Source organism: Phocoena phocoena, chromosome 16, assembly GCF_963924675.1.
Source record: "Phocoena phocoena chromosome 16, mPhoPho1.1, whole genome shotgun sequence".
Lineage (NCBI taxonomy): Eukaryota > Metazoa > Chordata > Mammalia > Artiodactyla > Phocoenidae > Phocoena > Phocoena phocoena.
Window position 1 is genome coordinate 32,999,629 of NC_089234.1, and position 26,595 is coordinate 33,026,223.

The window sequence follows — 26,595 nt, forward strand, 5'->3', positions numbered from 1 at the left end:
GTTCCCCAAAGCCATGCCCTTTAGAAACACCTTTGAATGTTCAAACTCAACTGATCGTCCTATTAATAAATGATGAGTAATCAGTATCAGTGTTTATCTTCACTCATTATGCACACCATAAATTCTTGATCCAAATATAACCCTATTGTATAAAATTCCTTCCTCAACATACCATCACCAAGAATAAAATAACTCCTGTAAATAATTACCTTTGGGATATGAAAGAAAATGTAAACATTTTATTTGGCAGTTGTTTCTGAACACATGAATAAATAAATGGAAAAGTACATATTCATATTTCTTTTTGGAGTAACAGATACCATTAAACGCTTATTTACACATCTTCACTGCAAAGAACAGTTACACAATTCAATTTTGTCTTATAAAAGGTAACTTCCCACACCACTGGACTGGACAGGAAAGGATGGAGATTACGGGTAGTGCTTGGTTCTAGCAGCCTCAGTGTTTGAAAGGCATTCATTTGCAAGTGTGATAAGAAGAGTCATCATGCATTGAGTTCATCCGGATCATATACTGTAGAAAGTTTCCGATGGCAGCCACAGAATTTCGTGTGTCATGCGCTTAAGTCAACTATGACATGTTTGTAAATCTGTGTGTTTCCCTTAAAACTGGAAGCAAAAAGAAAATTACGCTTATTAATGGACACATGCGTGAATGATCTTGGTGCCTGAACATTCAATTCCTGAAATTTTACAAATTTGGCTTTCTCTGCATCCCAGTTATACACTTGAGTAAAGGAATAATCACTTCCAAGAATTGCGTATTGATAGTTATTTATCTGAAGAGGCTGGAACACCATGGATCCTCGCGATGGCATCCTCTGAATATCCTGAAATGAGGAGCCTCCCCATTTCATTACTTTGGAATCACCAATGAATCTTGTCAAGCAAATGTACACGTCACCTTTCACTGAGAAGTGCTTAACGGCATATACATCTTCCATGTTAGGAATGTCGGTTTGGTTAGTAAATAATTGTATTGCTTTGTTCCACTGATAAATTACAGGACGCTGGGAACTACTGGACAGGATTAAATGAGGCGTTCTGAGTGTCTGAGGTGTTCTGGCTATTTCTAGATATTCCACATCAGTATCCCTGTACCACGCATGTAAAGATTGATGGGAGTAGAATCCATTTCCGTTCCATTTATAAATGGTAGTAAAACCAGCTTTTGAACTGTCAGCAACCACAAAGTACCAGTTGTTTTCAATCTTGAACGTTTCAATGTCATTGGGTTTTCGGATTTTGAGAATTTCAATATCCTGGATTTTTATGAATTTATTTGCAAAACTGTCTCTCTTATAGATGTGAGAGCCACCGAACAGCTGGGCCACAATAACATAGAGCTGAGTTTCAATGACTATAGGCTTGCACACTACAGTGGACGTGCCTGGAAAAGACAAATGAGAGATTAGGAGGATGGCCATCCTCTTTTGGACATGTTAATACACATGCCGAAGCCATGCAACTGCCACCAAAATCATTTCCTTGGTTGATTAGGCAAAAGGCCAATTTCCTAATCAGGTCCAATGGCAGTGGGATCCCGAAGTTCTGTGCCTTTGTACCTCATGGAGCCTTGTTATCAATAACTGAGTTGTCATGTCACATCCAACGTGTACTAGACGTTCAGGACGTTCAGGATACATGGCTACAGCCTGAGTTTTCTCCTCTCACTTTTTTTTTTTTTGGCCAAGCCATGTGTGGATCTCAGTTCCCCAACCAGGGATTGAACCCGTGGCCACAGCAGTGACAGCACCAAGTCCTAACCACTGGACCGCCAGGGAACTCCCTCTCCTCTCGCTTCTTACAGAAAGAAAGCATTGCTTTCTCTGACATATCATGAGTTGGAAACTGCCATTTATTGAGCACCAATTTGCTTTGCCAAATCATCTCATTAAATTTCCCAACAATCTTAAAAGATAAATATTATCACCCTCCCTTTTGCAGATGAGCAGACAGAAGCTCAGAGAGGTTCGGTGCTGCTAGGAGAAGGCAGAGTTGGGATTCAAACCCAAGGCTACAAGCATCTCTATGCTTTTAACCCAACCTGGGGTGGGCAGTTAGCTGTACAAGGACTTCCAACTTGGCCAGCATTCCACAAGGTTCTAGAAGAACCTCACAAAGTTTTGAGCGGTAGTCTGGGCAGCCCACAGCTCTACCTGCAATTGGTTTGCTCTATGTATAAACTGCTTCTTGCTCTAGAATAAACTGACTTTCTCCTGAGAAAGGAGAGAGATGCCACTTGTGAAGCTTTAGGTCACTGGCGGCAGAAAAGAAGGAAGAGAAATCCTTGAGAAAAGTGAAAGAGGGGTACAGTCATGGGCGAAGCTCCTGGATGTTACTTTGGGAAATCTCAGAAAACTACATGGGAGTCTGTCAGAAGCCTAGCTCAATATCCTTTGTTAAGAGTTTAACATTTATCAATAGATTCTGATCTCATAGAGGGAGCTTGGCTCTAGGAAATCCAAAGAGAGCCGGGCAAATCTGGTCCCAGGCTTTTTCTGACTGCAGCTCTAAGGGCTTTGAGGTAATAAGTTCCAGATCAACTCTTTCTATTAATCGGCTCCATCCATAGGCAAAATTATTCTAGTTGTGACACTTTTCAAGGCTGTGTAATTCTGTGACCTTGGGAAAATCACTTCTCTGGGATTCAGTTTTCTCTTCTGTACAATGAGGGTTGGAACTAGATGAGAGATGGCCACTAGTTTTCAACCATATACCAATATTGATTGATTGATTGTGACTGCCTGGAGAACTGTGTTAAGAAGGATTCTGTCCTCTGCAAGAAAGAGCATCATGATACATTAGCGATGTCTGTCTGGGGTGAGGGAGGGGATAGTGACTGTATATATGACACATATTCGTCATCCTAGACTAGATGATGCCATCTGAAAGTCTGCAAATACATGATTCATTTTTCATTTAAGTGCTCATCTAAAGATTCATTCAAAGCAATTGACAGACTGTACACATGTAAGAAGAACCTTACACAAAACTAAGGTTTAGATTTCACAAAGCCCTGCTGCAATCCATTGGAAAACTGAGGGGACTGCAGGAGATCTCCCATGAACATTTTGCAGAAGTAATGTTTTTGCCGTAAAGTTTGAGAGTCATTGATCTAAAATAACCTCCTTATTTTATAGTTAAAAAGAGGGGCCCAGTGAGGGTGAGTGGCTTGACCAGTTAGCTTGTGGCAGAACCTAGATTAGAACTCATAATTCTTAGTCCAGTACTTTTTCATTGAAGAAAAATAACCCACCTTTTATTGTATATTTACTAAGCTAGGTCCTATGCTAAGTTTCTTGAACATATGCTCCCATTGTTTTATAACAACACTGAAAGTTAGGTATTATTATTCCCATTTTACAAGTGAGGAAATTAAGCTTTAGGGAACAATCCCAGGCACTCAGTAAATGGTAGATTTGGGATTCAAATGATTCTCAACCTGCCCAAAGAATTCCCTGATATCATTCATCTTTTCCTGTTGCCCTTGGCCCAAGTGGCTTAACTTTCCACTCAAAATACGATCAGGCTTTTCGTACCTGTAATGTTGTCATAATTCCGGAAGGTCTTTTCTACGTGGTCCCATTCAAGGAAAATGCACTTTCCAGTGAAAGGCTGAGCGATGACTACATACTCATCGTTCATGTAAGAAAAAGTGTCTATGGACAGTGATTGAAAAGGCAGGTCTTGAGACTTTGCAAACTCTGCAAAAATTGAAAATGATGATGAGTAGCTGTGCTGATGCCTCATTCCTTGGCTAGATCTCAAATGTCCACAAGAAATATATTTATTCTAGAGAAACAGTGAAATGACAATTTTACTTTGCTTTTAAACACATGAATTTTAATGGTTCATAATATTTTTAAATTGCTCAGTTGGTTTTTAATATATATATTTAAAGAATCAGTTCCTGCATATGTAAAAAATTAGCCCTTATTCTAATTATATGAGGTGGAATGATTTGGAATACATTACCTGTAATGATGCAATCAAAATCCTTGGAGGAGAGACTATTGATTTTGCGCTTCTTGTATTCTGGAGGGCCTTCACAGTAGATGTCTTCGACAGTTGCATTGGTGTGGCCTAGCCATTCCACCAGCCACTTCAGTTTACAGTCACAATTAAATGAATTACCTCTCAGGTCCCTGAAAGACAAACTTCAGCTGCTTTTGATATACGAGGGCCCTTCCTTCCCAGGCATGACTTTTACTTTAGCAATTAACATGTGCAGAATGACCTCACCTGGCTTTATATAATGTCCCATAATCTACCTTCAACCTGACTGACCATTCACTTTGGGCTCAGAGAATGACCACAGTGTGCCCTTGCAGGCCACCCCAGTCAATGGAACCTCATCCGTATAACTTATTCCCTCTTGGATTTGAAGGTAGCTCAGTCTAGAGCTGTGCTGTCCATAGAAATACAATGTGAACCACATATGTAGTTAAAAATTTTCTACAGACACATTAAAAAACTAAAAAGAAAGAAGTGAAATTATTTTCATAGCATATGTTATATAACTCAATACATACAGAATTTTATCATTTTCACATATAGTCATATAGAAATTACTAATGAGATATTTTACATTCTCTTTGTATACTAAGTCTTTGAAGTCTGATGTGTATTTTATACTTACAGTATATCTCAATTTGGAAAATAAAATTTCAGCAGAAATTCATGATTTGTATTTAGAGTTAACAAAATTTACAGTTGAAAAAAACAGATTTATACACCCAAGTTGTTCCAAACATACTTAAAACTCTTCCAATGATTGAACAGAGAATCAGTTTTTAAATTTAAATTTAGTTTTGTATTTAATTTTTTAAAATTATGTAAAATTTAAAATTCAGTTCCTCATTTACACTAGGAACACATTTCAAGTGTTTGGTGATCACATGTGTGGCTACCATATTGGGCAGCACAGGTCTAAAAGAAAGATGTAGTGATTGTTGTACCATATTTAATTACATCGAGTAAGCTATTTGCTTTTCTTCTTCCTCACAGGCATAATTAACCCTGATCCTATTCCATGGTCTACAAATTCAATTTTAATAGGAAATGACTTCGACACACCCGAGTTAGTGCAGACATACAATAATAGCTCATGTCCATAATAAACTGTACAGCATAGATAGTTTAAATTTCCACATATGATCCCAGCTCACCAAGTTCTCTGTTTATTTGCATTGCTTCTGTTCAAAAACTCTATCTCTTTCCTAAAACCATTCTTGGTCACACAAAATTCCTAAGATAGGTACCACCTACTTTTCACACAGCATATGAGTACTTTTTAAACGTTGAAGCATTTAAAAATGTGTTTTGGGGGTAATTCAAGAAACGAAGAAATCTACTAAAAGGCAAGTCGGCATGGATCCTTGCACTTCTTAGATGATTCTTGGTTTGGGCATATCAAGGTAGGCCCAAGAGGCCAAACCCATTATGGGATTCCTTGGAGAGACTGAGCCAATTTCAAGTGTTTTTTCTTTTGCTAGTGTGGGGTATAGGCTGACACAAGGTTGGGCCAGAGGGTCCCCAAATCCGCTGTATCCCCAAGTCTGCTATGGAGAATCATCTAACTTCCAAGACATTCTCTGGACTCACCTCATATCTCAAGAATACTCTGACCCAGAATAATGAGTGTCAACTTTTCTGGGGTATTGTAAACCAGAGCGGTAACTGTGGTCTGTCCAAGACTATTTGGAAGTGTCCTGATTCTGACACTCTCTTGGAAATAAACCATCTTTCAGGAATTGGGGTAATAGGCGTGGAGGAGGGGTGGGGGGAATACTACAAGGAACAAAGGAAGTTTTTCATAGCTTACTGATTTGAAGTTAAATCCTAGGTTTAGGAGAAAATTCTTGACTCAAATTTTTGTTATTGGAGAAAAGTTGTTTTGAATATATATTCTGTAGCAAAGTACCTGAAAAATAAGAACTCCTTTGTTTTCATACATCTTTTGTTTGTTCCTGTTTTCTACCTTGTGACATTTAAATACCTTTCCAATGTTCTGGAAGGCACTTATTGAAGCTAAATTGCTTTTAAAAGGGTTAGGCATATATTACTTGCTTTGCTTACTACAAAATACACAAATTCCTTACAAAGATCTTTCACTCTGAGGCTTAAAAGTCAAAGTTTGAAAGCTCTTTTGTTTGAAAAAGGGTCAAAAATAATTAAGTTCATTCCCTTCCTGGGGCTTAAGCCAAATTCCTGGGGATTAAGCCTAGAGCTGTTGTTCAGTCTAATGAGAGAAAAGGCAAACTTTCCTCCCTTCTCCCACTTCCTGCTCCATTTCTCTCTTGACAGACCAACCCATGGGTATAAAACTTTCATCTTTATTCTGTCAGTTTCCCAGACTTCTTTATGTTTTTCCTTTGTAGCCCCATTTCCTGGACCTCATGAGAAAAAAAAGGCATCTTGAAACCTCTATCTAGCCCTCCTCTTCCTACCCCCTCCAAGTCCCTTGTCATCAGTCCCTGCCATACAGGCACACACTTTGTCAAAGGCAAACTTGGGACTATATTTTCAGAATATAGTGGTAAATACCATAGGAGACTCAAACATTAGTCCAACTAAATTCAAATTTTAAGCCAATTTAAAATTAAAATTTAAAAATTCTCATTTAATTTAAAGCCAATTAAAAAATTTAATAATCCACACCAGGCTTCTTTGTTAACGACTGCAAATTAATTAATTAATCAGTGATTTCTTAGGTCCTCTTACACATTTGTTAAAGAATCCAGGCCTTTGAAAATGTCTTTTGGGAGAGTCTGGAGGTTGTTGTTTGCAAGGCTCCTGGAAAAAAAAAAAGAATGATGTAAACTGTAGTCATAAATGAAATAAATGCATTTTATGACCCCTTATGTATTATGGTATTAAACAAACAAACAAGCAAACCCTCCAAAATACGAGTAACAGAATGATGCCTGGGCATTGGTCTTTCTACTTAGCACTGAGTATGAGCATCACACACTCAGGCATTCCATCTAAGGGATGCCTCCCTATGTCCATGGTCTCCATGTGCTCTCTCTCCTCTCACTCAGGCTGCCCTTCTCCTCCCTCCCCCCACCACCCCACTTGCTATAGAGAGCAGCTCAACCTCCAACTCTTAGTTCCAACAGCTCTCAAATTTGGAGGCCTGTCTGATCTATCCCCCTTCCAGCACATTCTTTTTGTTTCCTCCTTTTTCTACATTTTTCCCCCTTTAGCTCCATTCATTCATTCCTCCTTAGAAAATAGCTTCCTTATAAATATCCATCTATTCACCCATCCATCCATCCATCCATTCATCCATCCATCCATCCATCCATCCATTCATCCTCTTTAATCATCTCCTTTTCCCTTCTTCCAATTCTTGCCCTATTATCACAGGAATTGTTTTCTCCTTCTCTTTCTATTTGTTCTTTCACTTACCACTAAAATGATTCTGATGCTAATCAAGGGTAATAAGTAAGAAACAGTCCTGATAGTATCAAGGAAAGGGACATGTGTCCATACTGCAGAAATGTGCACATAACAAGGAGCAGATACTGTATGACAGGGAAGGGTACTAGGTACTGGTAATTTTCTATTTTTAACCAGCATTATACATGTACCTATTATATACTCTTCTTAGGAGTAGTTTTAATTTTCACAATAAAAATTAAAAACTAAAACTAAGGGCCTCCCTGGTGGCGCAGTGGTTGAGAGTCCGCCTGCCACTGCAGGGGACACGGGTTCGTGCCCCGGTCCAGGAAGATGCCACATGCAGCGGAGCGGCTGGGCCCGTGAGCCATGGCCGCTGAGCCTGTGCGTCCGGAGCCTGTGCTCCGCAACGGGAGAGGCCACAACAGTGAGAGGCCCGCGTACCGCAAAAAAAAACAAAAAAAACAAAACTAAAACAAAAGAGTCTATGCTGTCAGCCTCCAAAGCCCTTGAAAATTCTCTCACATTCCATTTAAAACACTCTCAAAAGTCTTCTATGTTTTCCACCTCCTTTAATTAATACAAGATTTCTCAAGTGCAAGCATTCAGAACTTTTAAAATCTATTTTTAAGTCATATATGTTGTTTTTCTGAGTTTTAGAAATTACCACTAGATTAGAAAGCTTTTTTTCAATGAACCTCGACACAGAAGAAAGGGAACTGAATCAGAAGTTTCCAGTCTCAGTGATGGTCCATTTTGTGACAAAGAGCACATCTTTGGAGTCATTCTTTCTGAGCTTGGTTTGAATCCCGGCTCCACTATTTACAGGCTGTGTGACTTTGGTTAGCTACCTTCTCTGCGACTCAGCTTTTTCATTTTTTAAGTGGAGGTAATAATACCTCATATCATAAGAGTGTTAGAAAAAGTAAATGCGGTAACTCAGGATGGTAGTTGGACTACTCTCAATAAAGGGCAGCTGGGAGGAGTGGGGGTGGGGGACAGGAAGGAGAAAGGCTTTTGTGTGGTCTTTGCCCAAGAAACATTTAGAAAACTGACCATACAAATGAACTGCTGTGACTGTCCGCCTATGCAGAATTAATAAAACGCTGCTAAAGAAGATTATTCCAGAGAACAGCTCCATAGTTCTTTTTACTGAATGGTGGTTAAATGAAGAGATTTCTTGGGTCTTGGACCAGTCTAGAATCTCTCTCAAGTTATGTGTCTCAATATAGTTGCTGGCACAATGTGTCCTGAAGTCCTCATGCTAACTTGTAAGTGGACGTCCCTCCCCCGGAAACCAGCACGAAGTGCAACTGGCTGCAGGGCATGAGCTTGGAGGAGGCTGGGTCATAGGACAGTGGGAGTGAAATGATGAGAGTCAAGTCCTGAATTACTGCAGCCACTAGGGTTACACAGGAAGAGGCACCATGTTTTTATTGCTGCCCTGGGCAGTTCTTTTAAACAGCAGGTGAATCTGAGAGTTCCCGCTTCCTGCCCAAAGAACAGAGCTCTAAGCCTCACATACCCAAGGTGTTAAGAGTCAGTGAACTTCATAGATACAGAGAACAAATTGGTGGTTGCCAGAGGTGGGGTTGAGGGGATGGGAGAAATGGGTGAACTGCGGGGTTTTCTGTTTGTTTTTTTTTGGTTTTTTGGTTATTAAAAAAAAAAAGATTAAAAAAAAAAGGAATTCCAAAATTAAAAAAAAAAAACTCAATGAGCATCACCACCTTAGGTTTTACTATGGGGTAGGAATGCACTGTATCTGGGTAACTGATGAGGGGTAGAACTGATTGGGAGAGAGCGAAAACAGGCCAATGCGAGGTTTGAGAAAACATGCATCAATGTTAATTTTTTTCTAGGATGACTTTGTAGTGAGTACTGGAAGGATGTTTTTCTCACCACTGTATCCCCAGTGCCTGGCATAATATAAGTCCTCAACAGCTACTTTTACATGAATGAATGAATGGGGCAGGCTGGAGTTGATAAGAAGAAGGACATCCATCCAGACAAAGAAAAGAGCAGAGAATGCTTCTCTTAGGCCCTTGTACCAAGACACCGAGTTAGGGAGAAATTGCAAAGCCCTGTGAATTACCGTTGCCCCACCTCCACGATGCTCACAAAGTACCCTCCCTCCTCTGAGCCCTCACTGTGGTAATAAGCCCTAAACAATAGGACGACTTTTCTTTCTTTCTTTTTTTAATTTGGCTGAGCCGTGAGGATTCTAGTTCCCCGACTAGGATTCGAACCCAGGCCCCAGCAGTGAAAGCGCCGAGTCCTAACCACTGGACCACCAGGGAATTCCCTAGGAGGGCTCTTCAAAGTGTGCCTGCCACTAAGCTCCATTCTCTAGGTCCTGACTCAGAGTCTACCTAAGAAACATTCTTTAAAACACCAGGGAAACGGCTGAATTGAGCACCTAGCTGCCTTGAGACTAGCTGAGAAGGGTCAAGCATTCTCAGTGGCAGGCAGGCTTTCCTACCCAATGGAATTGACGACCATTCCCTCCACTTTGGTGTTTTCATGGTTTACCTGAGAAAACCTCTAATTATGGAGTATGGAACCTACTGGAAAGTCTTCTCTCTAAGGCAGACCAGACTGGCTCAGACAGCACGTTTGTTTCAGTGCCACTGGGGTCTGCTGCTAAGAAAGCATCGCCCACGGCCATCTGGGGTGCTCCCAGGCTCCCTGCGGTGCAGATTCTCAGCTTGAGTTGGTGTCTCACTGAATTTGCGGTACTTCAAGTGCAGTTATTTTAATTTCATACAAAATGTTTAAAGGGGATAAATACACTACAGCATTCGGAGTCCTGATCCAGGACCAGCGGAAGTTAGGCAGTGAGGTTTAGTTTATTCCCACGTGATGGTGTTTACTGCATAGCACACTCTGTTCTAGGCACTTTGCATAGATTAACTGACCTAATCTCACGACAACCTTAGGATCTAGGTACTCCTAAGTATTTTATTATCCCCACCCCCATTTTTACAGATGATTATTATCACTTCCATATTACACATAAGAAATTGGAGGCACCATGAAGCTTAGTGACCTGCCTGATGTCCCACAGCTATTAAGGGGTAAAGCCGTGCTTTGAACCCAGGCAGTCTGGTGGCAGAGATCCCCCTCAGCCAGTATATTTACATGCATGTCATTGTAAAGGCCGAAATGAGGACATCCTGCCTGACTAACTGGAGACACACAGGCACCCTGAGCTTGGAGACTGCTGTATATATCTTTTGCACCTCCGCAGTGGTGAGCAGCCAGTAGGTGCTCCCCAGCAGGTAGGCATGGATGAGATTTTCCCCAAATGTCTTTATACATGCATGCAAAGAATCTTGCCTCCACTGGGCCTTAGCCACGAGGACACTCATGTGACGCCCAAGGGAACCTTTACGAAAACTTCATGGGTGTTAACAGAAACCAGTACAAAATGTTTAGAGATTTTGTGATCATTGGTCATAAATGATTTTTTAATTCATTTTTTCCCTGATTTCAGAAGTAATACATGGTCATCAGGAAAATTCAAACCTTTCTGAAATATATAAGCTATTCAAACACTTAAGTTAATCATGTATAATATTACAGTCATTCAGAATAATCAAGAGAGGGTCCCAGGATTTGTAAGGACTTAAATATAAGGAATTCTCTTTTTTTTTGAGGGGGGGTTGGTTTGAGGGGGAGAGGAGTCTATAGAGTAAGTTTTAAGTTGGCTATTAATGTCTTTTTAGAAGGTAAGTCTACTGAGTTAGATGTATAAGAAGGTGAGATAAGTTCATTGCTTCTTTAGGAATGAACTGAATTTATATCAATGCTCAGGCAAGTCCCTTGGAGAAGCTTTAGTGTTAGGCCAGGGTGGGAACCAGTTGGATCTAAAAGTGTATGTCTAACCCCAACTATTTGCATTTGGAGACTACAGCGAGGGTAGGGCTCCTCTCTTCAGGATCTTCTCTTCCTTCCCCAGCCATATTTGCTCCTCAAATGATATCCTGTGGAAGGATCCAGCCAGCTCCATAAAGCTTTCTGATCCTGCTATAATTTTTTTTCCCTTTTTCCTTTCTTTTTTGGCCACTGCATGGCTTGCGGGGTCTTAGTTCCCCAACCAGGGATTGAACCCAGGCCCTCAGCAGTGAGGGTCCGGAGTCCTAACTACGGGGCCACCAGGGAATTCCCCGGTCCTGTTATAATTGACATGGTGGAGAGGGCACTAGATGTCTCATTAAAGACTTCGGGAAACTTCTAACTTTTACCGCTACTAACTGGGGAGCAGCTTAAACTCAGGGTGTACCTCCGTGTTCTCATTCGCCAATGGGGATAGTGCCTGCCTTGTATCTTTCATAAGGTCATCAAGAGAGTGTAATGAGGTCAAGAATATGAAAAAGATTTGTAAACTCTTTCTGTAGGTTAGAGGGTGAGGTGATAATTCTTTGCTACTTGAATGTTTGCCTTTAATTGAGACGAATTGGTCTGAGGTGGAGGAAAGTGCACTTTGAAACCTAACACCTCTAAAATCTTAAAAAGAAAATTAATGGCTCAAACAAATGTCAGATTTATTTATAAGTGATAAATAATGGAAAATGAACTTGATGTGCTGAGCCGTCAGAGGGACATTTGGGCTTCAAATCTTCCCTACCCATCTCTTCTTGAAAGGAAAAAAGGAAAGGAGAAAAGAAAAAAGGAAAGAAGGAAGAAGCAGAGAACTACACCTGGAGGAACAGCATAATTAGAAAGGAGATCATGACCTGGGGACAAGGCACTCAGTGAGAAGATATATGTTCATCTAATTCCTCTTGCTAGACTGAGCTCTTCCAGGTTGGAGCTGGATTTTATTCATTTTTGTGTGGCACATCCTAGAGACTATTTAGGAGGAACCATATGGCAATGCCATTTTTGCAGATCCAAAAGAGTCTCATATTGGCAATACCACACGAATCAATCTAAGTGTTTGATAAAGATGCAAGAGATCTAAGGGTCATATTCAATCGACTTTAACCTGTTCCCTCCTAAAACCTCCTTCCTACCTCCAGCACCGGTCAGACAGGTGGGACTTCCCTTTCATTGTCTGACTCTTAAGATTCACGCCTCTCTCTTTGAAGGCTGCCTTTTGTGTTCCCTTAAGCTTGAAAATTTCTAGGTATTAAGCACATGCTGTACCAGTGCCTTCTTCTTATACTCTTCATACCTCTAAAGAAGGGGCCTCATAATGACCCAAATTTATATTTCCATTTTATTTGATGGGCATAATAGGCTCTAGTCAAACAAAATAAATGTTCTTCACTAGGATGTTGTATAAATTTTTTTCTTCCCCACTTTCCTCCCTTCCTCACCCCTCCCCTCTTTCCCCCATTCATTCCTTTCTCTCTCTTTCTGCCTCGCTCCCTCCCTTCTTTCCATTCTTCCCTCCAGGTGAGGTAGGACTTTAGGCTGGAGAGAAGATATACTCGATTGAACTAAGGGGCACGGCAAGGCTATGTCCAGGTTCCCAGAGAGAACACCAGGGTCTTACATCCTTCCTTCAGCCCCTCGTGATGCTGAGCCATTAGACACAGGCCATGTTGAATGGATTTATGTGAATCAAGTAGATTTCAAGTTGAAGTCATGAACTTCCATTTATCTTTCCATTTCTTCGTTTCTTTTATTTATTTTTGTCTGAAAGATTAGGCTTGGTGGTGTTTGGCTCCGTAATCAAATGGCATAGCATTCGTACCATACACAGCCAGGTTTGCAGCACATTGTAACACTGATGTGAAAAGCAGTGTTGCAAACTGTTTATTTTATAAACAGTATTTTCCTCATCATTTTATAATGACTATATACAGAAGCCTTGAAAGGTGCAGTGATTTCGTAAAATACATCTGGCCATCAGTTCCCTGTTGCTACAAATCCAAACAGCAGCAGAGACAGGGACTAGTAGAGGCAGCATGATGACCACGTAGACACCCTAGAATAAAGGTTCAAAGGGCAGGCATTTTTATCTGCCTTGTTACCTGCTACCTCCCACGGTCTAGAACAGAGCTGGAAATGAGGTACTGTGAGGCAACAGGTTAAAATCGACAGAATGGGGCTTCCCTGGTGGCGCAGTGGTTGAGAGTCCGCCTGCCGATGCAGGGGACATGGGTTCGTGCCCCGGTCTGGGAGGATCCCACGTGCCGCGGAGCGGCTGGGCCCGTGAGCCATGGCCGCTGAGCCTGCACGTCCGGAGCCTGTGCTCCGCAACGGGAGAGGCCACAACAGTGAGAGGCCCGCGTACCGCAAAAAAAATCGACAGAATGACTATGATGCTTAGATGACTTGCATCTTTATCTAACACTAAAGAGACACATATTAGGCACTTGAGAAACAGTCCCTGAATGGATGAGTAGCCATAGCAGTTCAGCTATTGAGTTGATGTTATCATAATTCCATAACTACTCAGTTCACTTGTCACATATCCCCTCCAGGCTTCTGTTTCCTCATTTCTAGAATGGGGGTTGTGTGACTCTGGCAGGATCGTTGAGAGGATTAAACGAAAATTCACGTAAAGCGCACTGGCCAACACAGTAGTAGGCACTTAACAAATGTTAGTGCCATTTCTTCCCATGCCCTTCTAGTTTCCTTAAAAGTACATCTGTCTGTGAGTGTGTGTGTGTGTGTGTGTGTGTGTGTGTGTAGGGGGTGGGGGAGGGTAAGGGGAAAGAGTTATTTGGTTCCTGTTACTCAGGATTTCCCAGCCTCAGGACTGTGCCCTTTTAGGCTGGATAATTCTTTGTTGTGAGGCTGTCCTGTGCATTGCAGGATGTTTAGCAGCATTGCTGCCCTCTACCCACTAAATCCCAGTTGCATCCTCTAGTTGTGACAATCAAACATGTCTCTAGATATTGGTGAATGTTCCCTGGGAGGTAAAATTGTCCCGTTAAGAACAGCTGATGTAGCTCTAATCATCCATTGAATAAATATTTCTCTTATAAAAAAGTTGTTCAGGTGCTGTGTAGACATGGCCTGTGGTTCCAGTATATGTTTAAATGTATATGAAGTCAGGGATTGTACAGAAAGAGGAACACAGAATATCAAATTAAGCTATATAGTCAATTCATGAAGTGAGTAATGATGTAGATAATTACAAACGTTATTTCAGTCACACAATTTCCCTGCAGTAGATTGTTTTCCTAATTATTGCTGGTTTGGGCTAGTATTAATAGTAACTGGTTTCCTGGACACACACTGGCTGATGTCAGGGAGAGAAAGCAAATGTGCATGTAGGGAAATCATTTGGCTTTCTTAAATTTTCATGGATACCCACAAAGTGGGTGCTTTAACCACAGGTTATCAAGTTGCATTGCCCACTGGCAAGTTTAAAAAGTAATAGCAACATTCATACTTACAGGTGAATTAAAGACTTTAGTCCCCGGAAAGTATGTCTTGAAATGGACTTGATGTTGTTGTTTTCTATGAATCTGCAATAGGTTATAATATTTTGGGTCAGACAGCTGTAGGAACCTCAGAGCCCTTGTACTGAATCATTATGTTAAAAAAAAAAAAAAAAGATTATTTTACTTACAAATACTCTAGATGTGGGAGACCAATAAAAGCATCATCACTGATCACATCAAATGAGTTCGATGTGAATAACCTGCCCAGAAAAAGTTCACAATGAAACGGTTAAACTGACAGATTGTCAATCTTTGCTGCTTTTATCTCTCAGAGAAACGAGTGGGAGTTGTGCATGGAAAAATGTCTGGATGTCTGCCTTCTACAGTGTTACTTATTCAGGTAATTTTTGCAGCTTTTTTTTTTAACCGTCAATTATCTCATCAAATGCTCATTGAGGGGTGCCTTGTGCCCCACTCCTCACAGGGATGGATGTCACATGCCCTGGGTAACATTTTGAGATACAATAGGGCAAGTATGGCAGTCGACAGCCAAATCAACATGTTGCAGGTTTCCATGCAAAGACACTAGCAGAAGCTCTCCCTCTTGTTCTAGAAACTTCTGGAACATTCTGACCAGGCCAAATAATGGTGTCATGGTTTCAAGCCTGGGAAACCTAGAAAACTAGCTCCGTGTCCAGTTATGCTGTGATATCTCATAGTAGATAAGCCACTGACACTGGCTTAATAAAAATCAACTAACCTCCTACTTTGAAAATAGAACAGGCTGAAGATGGGAAACCATGAGGCTTAGGAAGAGTCTCAGACCCATTTTATTACTACATAGTTGAAAAGGAATACTTTTACTTGGACAAATTTATTTGCAATTTCAAAATCCACAGGGATTTGGTTTCAAAATAACTGATGAAAAGGAACATCAACCAGCCGTCCCCACATCCTGTTGAATTTCCCGAAGAATTTTTTTTTTCTGAATGGGAGGCTTAACAGAGGTGATTATAGGTCAAATAATACAAAGTTATTTTTTTAGAATGAGTATTAATTTATGGAATTCATTAGATAAAGTGTTGATAAAAACTGAAAATAAATTTTTCATGTACTGATGACAAATTTATAATGAGTTCAAGTGACATTTAGTCTACATGTTAAGGTTTTCATATGGGAGAACCTCATATTTCACTTGTACTTAGAGTCTAAAATGTGACCGTGGTCATGGGACAGACCAGAAGTTTGACATAGTTTGACAACTCATGTCTCATACATACTGTTTAATTGTACTATGTAAAGTCCAATATTCTCTGTTAGTAAACTTTTTGACTTTTATTTTTGAGGTGTAGGGGTTAAAAATAACTGCCACTAACCAACTTAGTGACTTACCCTCTCTGAGCCTGTTAACTAAGGGGATTAAAACTAGGAGATGTCACTTTCTAAACAGTTGTGAATAACTTATTTGACATCTGGGATTCCTTCAGAATATTGAGAGGAGAGGGTAGCAGTGGGTTAGAGATGAACTGAGCATGAGGTGGTAATTTCTGAAATTGGAGGCTGGGTCCATGGGAGTGAATTTTACTATTATCCCTACTTTTACATATGCTTGAAAATTTCTGTAAAAATGGGGGAAAACACAAACAAAACCAGATGATCTCTTGCATTTCTTCCTAAGCTATCATTCCTGGAATGATGTTGGATTCTCTTCTATCCCTCCTCCTTCCAACATCATATGTAGCTTTATACTCAAGTGATTCACTAGACCCTGAAGAGTCAACACTATCGAATAGTCATACGTATTAGATGCCCATAGTTATTCAAACAAATTCAAAGTTTCATGATTTCAGTCGCAACTTTGGCAATTGTCTCTTCTTACTTCATGGTTCTGGGAAACAAGAGGATTACGCAGCCTTACTCCAAGGTAAGCTACCATCCAAAGTCTTCCTTGGGTTCCAGATTTTCATTTCATTCTGTATAAGCAGCATCAAGGATGGAGAGAGTGAAATAAGGCAGAAATAGATACAGAGAAATACCTCCCATGCTCACTGGTTTGCAAACTGTCCCGTGGTTGGACCAGTGACTTCAAAATCACACTCCAAGTCACTGGAAGAAATGGCTTCTAACACTAGTTCTTCTTATGTTGAATCATATGCATAACAGGGTAGGATATAGATATTAGTGGGCAGAATTAGCCCGCACATGTCAGGGAACTAAAACAGGGTTTCCACTAGAATTTTTATCTGCTTGTTCATTGCTTATCCCTAGCACCTGTAATAGTGCCTGTCCCATAGTGGACACTGAATAAACATTTGTTAAATAAAGAGGGATTTACTTTACATTAAATTCTGATCATTACTAGATTGAATGTTCCTTACAGCAGGGGCTTATCTTTGTTGACTTTTGTGTCCTCAGCCCTGAGCATATTTCCTGGCTGAATTGTGTTTGCTGAACTAGCTCGTAAGGATCAAAACCTCTGGCTAAAACTACAACAACACGCAAGAATATGGGTGAGTCTCACAAACCTAAGTCCAGGGAAAGAAGCCAGAATGCAATAAAGTAATTCCCACATGATTGCACTTATATAAAGAACAAAACCCAGCAAAACTAATCTATGCTGGCAGAAGTCAAGATAGGGTTTACCCTCGAAGGTGAGTGGTAACAGGAAGGGGGCACAAAGGGAGTCTTTAGGGTAATGATAATGTTTGGTTTCTTGACCTGGGTGCTGGTTATAAGGGTGTTAACTTTATAAAAAATCATGGCAGGGGTGGGAGTGATGAATAGGCAGAGCATAGAGGATTTTTAGGGCAGTGCAAATACTCTGTATGCTACCATAATGATGGATACATGTCACTGTACATTTGCCATAGGATGTACAGCACCAAGACTGAACCCTAATGTAGACTATGGACTCTGGGCGATCAAGTAAGTTCATCAGTTGTAACAAACATACCACCTTGGTGGAGGAGGCTGGTGATGGGGGAGGCTATGCACGTGTCACGGTAGTGGGTCTGTGGGAAATCTCTGTGCCTTCTCTTCAATTTTGCTGTGAACCTAAAACTGCTCTAAAATAAATTAAGTCTTAATTTAAACTATCAAGATGTACGCTTAGGATATGCACACTTTTCTTTACGTAAATTATATTTCAATAAAAAGTTTTCTTATAAAAGCTAGAACAAATCCCTCTGGCTAAGATAATAATGAGTATCTAAATTCTAATATCTAGATTCTAATATCTAGATATTCTAATATCTAGATTCTAAATTCAATTGTAATTTTCTTTGGACAAGGATTCCATGGACAAAGATTTGTAAATTTATACATACATTCTAAAAATAGTTGAGCAGGCTATCCATTTTATTATCCTATATATACTTAAAAAAACTTAAAAAGGTCCTGTGCTATAAAGGGGGTAAAATGCCAATCTTTAATTTGTATGGGTTCCTTTGTAAATGTTTGATTTCAGTATCATGATTTGTTATTGAGCCAGAGGTGTTAAAGAATCCCAAAGTCCCTGTTAAGGGAAACTCTGTCACCCCACCCCATCTTCACACAAAACAGATCTGGGGCAGACCAGGGTGGCCAGGTTTTATACCTCATGACCTCTGTCCCCTTTCAGAAGTTATGAGACCAAGAAGGACTCCGTTCTTCATCCAGAGTAGCTGGTCCTGAGGTCAGTCAGCATCCCATGGCCCAGCTAGTCTGGTTCAAAAAGGTGAGTGGGGCTAAAGATGAACCCCTTCTTGGGGATTTGGAATCACAAACAGATGGAACCAGCCAGCAGAGGAGCTGAAGGAGAAAAGAGGACTTAGGGTTGAGTTAGGCATGGCATGCTAACTCATGCCATGGCAGGCAGACTGTGCAAGGCACACTCAGAAGAGAGTGGAATGCAGAGGAGACCTCACAAAGGGCAGTGTGTGTGAAGGCTGGAGCAGGGAGATGCCCAGATCTGTGTTAGATCCTACACCTGTGCTTCTCAATCTTAGTTGCACTTGGAATCACCTGGGGAGCTTTAAGAATACTGACACCGGGTTCTCGCCCTCAGGGATTCTGGTTAAATTCTATACCTGGGGTGTGGCCTGGGCATGAGAGATTTAGAAGCTCCCCAGGTGTCTCTTACACACAACCAGGGCTGCATATGGTAAACTTTCTTGTCAGCCACAATAGCCTTCCTTTACCTGTGGTGACCGAGGGGGGCTGTGCTCCTTGCGGCAAGTGTGGCTGGAATAGTTGCTCTGGTACACAGAGGTGCTGTGGATTGTCCCGTCTCCATAACTACAGGCAGCAGGAGTCCACAATAATATGACTCAGATTTGACAACTGCCCTCACAAAAGTAGCACATGGAGGGGTGGGTGGGGATAAGTGTACTGTCTGAATGAACTGGTTACCCTGAGCTGCAAATCAGAGATCTCTATCCATACACTTGCCAAGTGGCCATCCAGTAGGTTGGTGCAGAGATAATGTAGAGTTTGCCGTCTGCCCCTGATCCTGTGGGAACATTTGAGGTCTCTGCCACTTCCTCTATTCTTAGAGAGGGAAAAAGGCAGGCACTGTTCCCTAGAATTTTGGTGGAGGTGGACACAGGGATGCACCTTGTCCTTTCTGTACCCTCCCCCCAAGGGCTGTGCCCTTAGGTCTCTTAGCCATCAGTCTCATGAGTGCAGTACGAAAACAACGGAGTGTAGGAGGTGTGGGGAGGAGTTTCTTCCTCTGCAACCGAGGGAGTGTGTATTTCCTTATCAAGAAAGACATTTAAGACCATACATATCAACTGTCAATACCCTGCAGGCAATAGCTCATTCTTTAAATGATGATTGTTGCCTCCATAATAGCCTGTATTTCATAGACTCCTGCTGCATTGTCTTATTTGGTCTTTGAACCAACTCTGTGAAAGTGGTAGAGTAGGTGTTAATAGCTGTTTGGCAGGAGGAAACTGAGGCCTAGAGGAATAGTTAAAAGCTTTGACCAAGGTCATGAGGCCCAAGACTCCTGGTCTACTGCCCTTTCCACGCACTGGGTGGTCTGTCAGTATAGGACCCGGATCACGTAGTGATACAACATCCACATTCTGGTAGACAACCATAATAACACTACTCAGCTTATGCAGATTTAAGAAATAGAATTAAATCAAAATTCCTTTTTTAAAGGAATTAATTACTCAAAGTTAGCAGCCTTAAAGTCACATTAAGATCATGTCAACTTGTATTTTTTTCAAGTCAAGAATTTTAAAAATCTGAATGCGGTTCGGTGTATTCTGCTTAAGGACGCTATATGCTCAGTGTAGAAATTCTGGAAAATAAAGAAAAGCTTAAAGAAGAAAATAAAGATCACTGTAGTCATACTACCTAAAGATGTGAATATGTGTATATATAATAAATATATGATATATACATGTATAGATTTATAAAATTGGAATAATAATTTTTATATTGTTCTGTGTCCTCCTTTTCATGTACTTATTTTTTCAAGAATAATTTCTCAGGACAATACATTTTCAATATATAATTTTAACAGATGAGTAAGTTTTGTATGATGGAGATATCGGGATTTAACTTTTTTATTGTTGATTCCAATTTTCACTATTATAAACACTACCATAACCACCCTCTCATGCAAGTATTTTTCCATATTTCTAATTCTTTCCTTAGAATAGACTTAGGATAGATTTTTTAAAGTAGCATTATTGGATTGTATATGGTTTGTATGTCTCTAGTTTATTACTAACTTGTATCAAATTACATGTTCAATTCTGAATATAAAAACGCCTGTTTTTACCACATCCTTACTGACATTTAGTATTATCATATTTGTTTCTTCTTCTATGAAATCATGTCCTTTGACCATTTTTGTTGCTTTCTAAGCACCTTTTATTTACTAAGGATATTACCTATTCTTTTCCTTTCTTATTTGATGCTGAGTTTTTCTCTACTGATTATGATTTGCCTTTTGAATCATGATTTTTAACATATAGACGTTTTACATTTTAACAAAATATATCAACTTCTATTATATATTCTTTCTTTGCTGTAATTCTTAAAATGTTTTTTCCTACCTTGATATTAATGAAATATTACCTAAACCTCCCTCCTTAAGCTTTTTTTTTTTTTGACTCTAATTTATTTGGGACTTACTTTTATCTATGATGTGAGGTGAGACATTGCCTTGATTCCTGCCTAGATATTTACCCAAATTTGCCAAAGCCTGTTGTTGAATAATTAATGCCCTCCCCTGCCCCGCCACTTGCGAGTACATATTACTTCCTTCAAATGTCTGCGATTTTATTGGGTTTTTCCAAAAATGAAATCTTGGATTTACTTATTCCCACTGCTTCCTAATTTATTTTTTTTCTGTTTATTATTTATTTTCTCTTGAGCTCCTTAGAATATGTATTGTTTCATGCTCAATTCATATGTTTTTTTGTTTTTTTTAAATGTTTTTATTCTTTCTGATTTAAAATGAAAGTATCAATATTTAGAAATAACTTTACCTCTACGTAAAGCATCCAGTAAGTTTTAAATGTAATCTCTTAAAATTGCATATTTGATTTCAACAAATATTTAGAATAATATTCTTAAAATTTCCTGTTGATGATAGTTTTTTTTTAAAGCTTTCATAATTTAAAATTAATATTGCACTGAGACCAGAGGATGAGATCTGTAAAATGTCTGCTAACCCTGAGCTCCAGTTCTTCCTTCTGACTACCTATTTTCAACTGTCTGTAGGAGTGGGTCGCATCTCTCCATAAGCAATAAATTAACACCAAGGCTGAAAGGTTATTAGGGGGTTCCTAGTTGAAAAGCTAGGACCAGCAGCACTTAATTCAAAAGGGGTAGAGAAGTGTGTGATAGGGTTGGCATGGAGCTCAAGTGCTGGGATCAGCAACAGAGAAGTAAAGGAAGAAGCAGAGGATCACAGAATGAGGATCTAGCTACATTAGAAGGTCAAGACTAAGGCTGCCCAACATCCAGCTGGGGGTCCACAAGAGTAGAATAACTGGGCAGGAGGGACATGTGTCGATTCCAAGGCTGATGGGCTGCTGAGGCGGTTTCTTGCCCTGGCTTCTCACCTCTTCTAGGGACCAGGGAAGGAGCATGCTGCAGAGGGAATTGCAAAGCCTGGGTCTTCATTCCCACTTGGCCATAAATCCTCTGTGGCCTTGAGCACATCACTTCTCCTCTCTATGTTGTCAAATGAGGGGCCTAAACTAGCTTGAAAGATGTATGCGTCAGGCTTGTAGCGCTGCAGGCTTCATTCATGGAAGAGTAGGCATGGCCTCTACATGAGGAGTGGGGCATAGTGGGGAGGCAGGTCTGCAGATGGCTGAATGGGAGGAGTAACCCTGCTGGGAAAATCTCCCCTTGTCTCAAACCAGACTGCTCATCTGGTCACATCAGGGCCCCCTGGCTCTAATGACACTTCTTCAGACTCTCTCTAGTCACCCGTGACATCTTAACTGCCATCAGAATTGTCATTGTTCCACAAGTGGTCTGCATTTTATCTTCCAGCCCAAAGCAGATTCTTGCAGCTGTGGGGGGGGATGATTTAGGGGGCTCTCCCATAAACCACCCCCCTCAGTAAGGGCTACTCTGGATGAAGAAGAGTGGGCAGCCAGCATTGGGCTGTCACTTAGAGATGGCACTGATTAGACATAGAATAGAGAATCTGGTTTCTAAGTCTGTGGCTGCCACTTAGTATGTATATGGTACATCAAGGAGGTAAACCTATTTCAACATCTGTTAAAATAGGAATGATAATAACAAAAAGATTTCCTGGAAGATTCTAAGAATTCTATGAGATAATGTATAAGAGCATGTCTCCAATGCTTCTGCCAAGGAATCGCTCAGCAAAGAGCATAGACATAAAATATCAGAGCTGGAAGAGCTTTTAGCTCTAGTGAAGGACCTTAGTTATATAGAGTGGGAAACTGAGGTCCAGTGAGATTGTCACCTACCTAAGAGATCTGTTATGAGCGTTGTCCAGGGAATTAGGCAGCCGTGGGCAGTGTTGCGTAAACATACTTCCAAGTACATATGTGTGCCTGTGTGTGCATATGTGCATATATATGTAAATGAGAGAGCAAGATGCATGGGTTACAGTTGTTGGAAGATTCGAGGGCGTAGCTGGAGGGGCTGGCCAACTTGTTTAGAGCTGCCTCTGCTTAAATGATTCAGACCTGCGAGCTGTTACTAATATTCTCCTTTATCCAAAAGAATAGGACTGGTTGAATGAAATAATAATAGGCTGATGATTAACTTTAGTTAAATGCACACATTCTAAGTGCATGTGCCACGTGAATAATTTACATCTGAATATTTTAAAATATGCTCTTAAGATAGGAAAGCATTAAAATGGGAAACATCACATATGAGCGCATTATGTCACAGTTCTTTTTGACTTTCATCCTTGGAAAACATTTTCAGTGTAATTCAGCTGATCCTTAAGTAGACCACCACCTCTTTGACCTGGATTGATGGAGAGTAACCTTACTTTTGCTCTCATAAGTCTGAGGGGGGGCACCCTAGAGAGATATACCATTCAATTCCTCAGGTGAGGAAACTGAGGCCTGCAGAATTAAGTGACTTATTCAAGGCCACATCTTTTGTCAGCAGCAGCGCCAGGTTTAGAATGTAGATTTTAGATTTGCAGGGATTCCCTGGGGAATGTTCTTGGCACGCACACTAGCAAAGGCTTGAGCATGGACCCACCCCTTTGGTTTTATAGTTCATTACCTCTCCTCCCAGGATAGTCAAAACTTTTCCTTTATAGACATTGGCATAACTAGTCAACAGCCCACCCTTCCGATGTTGTTTGTAAATTCAGTCTGTATTTCCCTGCTCCTAAAAAACAAAGGAGGAGGGACTTAAATTTTATTTAAAGCCTATTCTATGCCAAGCCTCATCTTTATCAGATTGCCATCTATTAACTCATTTTAATCCTCCAATGAACACTGTCATGTAGGTTTTATAGTCTCCATTTAAAATACAAAGACCGTGCTTCCTCTTTTTAGTCCTATCAGATCTGCTCAGTATCTGCTACAAATCTAGGAAAGCCTTGCCCAGTAGTTCCCCTAGTGTAGTCCCTGGAACACAAGGCCTTTACGGGGTTGAGAGGTTTTACATGAACAACAACAGAAAAAAACAGACAAATAAATTTGGGGAAAGTGGGTAAATGAAGTTACTCGGGGTTCCTAATTACACGAATCTTTCTATCCTTAAGTAAATTGAGACTCTTCAAAAGGGATTTAAATATGCAGCTCCCCAATCTTATTGACAATGGGACCCTTTTATCATTGAGTTTTACATACAGGGTGTATACCCAGGGAAATGCTGGATTAGCCATTTGGGAAATAGCTGTGAGGGAATCCTCCCAAAACAAAAATAATGAGAGTGTAAATTTAAGCTCAAGGGTTTTTTCCTATTGAATGGGCTGCAAGTGATAATCTACTTCCTCTGAAAGATGGAGCTCCACTGGGAGGTCCCCAAAGAAGCAGAGTGTGCCACGCTGCTTGACCAGGTAGAGAGCCTGGCAGTGAGTCACTCCTTATATGGAGATAGATGGTTTAATGGATCCTTTAAGACAGGATTCTTTCTACCCACCCAAGCTCTGTTAGCAAGCCTCTCTAGAACAAGCTGAGGTATAAATAATTAAGCTAATAAATAAAGCAAGGGACTTCCCTGGTGGCGCAGTGGTTAAGAATCTGCCTGCCAATGCAGGGGACATGGGTTCGAGCTCTGGTCCAGGAAGATCCCACATGCCGCGGATCAACTAAGCCCGTGTGCCACAACTACTGAGCCTGCTCTCTAGAGCCCGAGAGCCACAACTACTGAGCCGGTGTGCCACAACTACTGAAGCCCGCACACCTAGAGCCCGTGCTCCGCAACAAGAGAAGCCACTACAATGAGAAGCCCCACACCGCAGCGAAGAGTAGCCCCCGCTTGCCACAACTAGAGAAAGCCTGTGCACAGCAATGAAGACCCAACACAGCCATAAATAAATAAATAAATGAATAAATAATAAAAATAATAAAAAATAAAATAGGGCTTCCCTGATGGTGCAGTGGTTGAGAGTCCGCCTGCCGATGCAGGGGACATGGGTTAGTGCCCCAGTCCGGGAAGATCCCACATGCTGCGGAGCGGCTGGGCCTGTGAGCCATGGCCACTGAGCCTGCGCGTCCGGAGCCTGTGCTCCGCAACGGGAGAGGCCACAACAGTGAGAGGCCCGCGTATTACAAAAAAAAATAAAAATAAAATAAAAAGAAGCTCTTTAAAAATAAATAAATAAATAAAGCGAACAGCGAAGGCATAGATTCCCAATATCCTGTTGTAGGTTAAGAAAAGGAAAACAACATAAAATAATTCCAGAGACTTTTCTAAGCCAAGGTGCGTTGTGAGTGGCCAAGCAGGGATAGAATGAGTGGTTTCTCAAATTTATTTGAGCACAGAACTCTTCTTTTTTTCCAGGACGACTGTTCTATAGGACACGAGTTTAGAAAACATTGGTCTAAGCTATAACTTTAAAGTATATAAGTCCCTTTCCATTTGCTCTTTTCTTCACTCTCTCTCTCTTTCAAAGGAAGGAGACCAGAGTTTACACATACAAAGAGAGTTGAACCCTAGGGAAACTCAATGTTCTTGCAGCGGGCCACTCTTTCAAAGGGCTTGTCAACGATTGTCTCCAGGAATGAGGACACATCCCCTGCATATCCTCACTAATGGCAAAGGTTGACCCTTTGAGAGGCGATTCGATTTGGGGAACAAAGTTATGCAAAGTTAAGCCCAGTTATTCATGTTCAAGAGGAAGCAGCGAGAAGTAGTTAAAAGTGAGGATGTGGGTTTACACTCCGGCTCTGCGACTTATGAGGGGTGTGACATCGCCGAGGTTACCTAACCCGTCTAGGATTCAGTGCTTCATCTGCAAAATGGACATAATCACACTTCCTCACAGGGTTATTGTGATGATGAAATAAAAAATGAGACACAAACAGTGCTTGGCATCAGGCAATACAAAAATGACAAATGTCCCCTAACAAAACTTTGCCTGGTTTTATTGTATGACTTGTAAACTGGCAGTGAAGACAATTCTCAAAGATCTAGAAATGTTCAGCTATAGAAGCAAAGTTAGGAAGAATCTCTGATCTCCTGTAAGGAATTCTCTGCAAGTCAGGAATTACTTGTGCATATAAATTCTAGTCTGTTTATTTTTTAAAGGCTCATTGTATTTTAATCACAATTTACACAGGCAAACACCTGTCATCCTGCCATGTAAATGGGCTCAACAATTCCTTTCCAGTCCTTGCCCCATGGGAGGGATATTGAAACATTGTTTTACCATCAGCCATCATGGGAGGTCCTGGTAAAGTCCCAGTGGACCTGCTTGGGAAATTATTATTCCCAAGCTACATTATTATTCTAATAATAACTTTATAATAGTCAATTCCATAGAATGAGGCTCTTTCATTTAACAATCTAATTTACTGGTTTGTTAGAATTGATATAATAAATTTTGTCCTTTTCTTTAACAAGGCCATTTTCTATATTATGTATTCTATCCTACAAACAGTACTCTGTTTGTAGAATAGAATAGAATACAATAGAATTATTAAGCAGAAAGAGACCTTAGTTAATTGAACATGAAGGTCTCAAAATGCCAATTACATATGTTTTGTTTGGTCTCCTGAACAAATTTAAATTTTCTCCTGAAAATTTAAAAAGTAAGACCGCATATTCATGTGTGGTCAGCAATAATCAGTTGAAACTGAAGATGTCATTTTTAGGTAAGACATGTCTTGTCTGGTTTACCCCAGTCACTACCACTCCCTACT

At 40.6% G+C, this 26,595-nt stretch overlaps 1 protein-coding gene across 4 annotated transcripts in view; it reads right to left on the reverse strand.

Moving 5' to 3' along the window:
- Positions 1-218: 218 nt before the first annotated feature.
- Positions 219-26,595, reverse strand: part of LGI1 (leucine rich glioma inactivated 1) — a 33,345-nt gene continuing 6,968 nt past the window's right edge. Inside the window, exons 2-7 of one of the 4 annotated variants that reach the window (XM_065894251.1) lie at positions 14,962-15,033; positions 14,786-14,857; positions 6,747-6,818; positions 3,999-4,168; positions 3,563-3,727; positions 219-1,410 (exon numbers count right to left, since the gene is read on the reverse strand). In XM_065894251.1, the coding sequence (XP_065750323.1) occupies positions 575-1,410; positions 3,563-3,727; positions 3,999-4,168; positions 6,747-6,818; positions 14,786-14,857; positions 14,962-15,033 (1,387 nt within the window). In that variant the 3' untranslated portion in view covers positions 219-574. The remainder of the gene's footprint in view (positions 1,411-3,562; positions 3,728-3,998; positions 4,169-6,746; positions 6,819-14,785; positions 14,858-14,961; positions 15,034-26,595) is intronic. The other 3 variants (XM_065894252.1, XM_065894255.1, XM_065894253.1) reach the window with 3 other exon arrangements.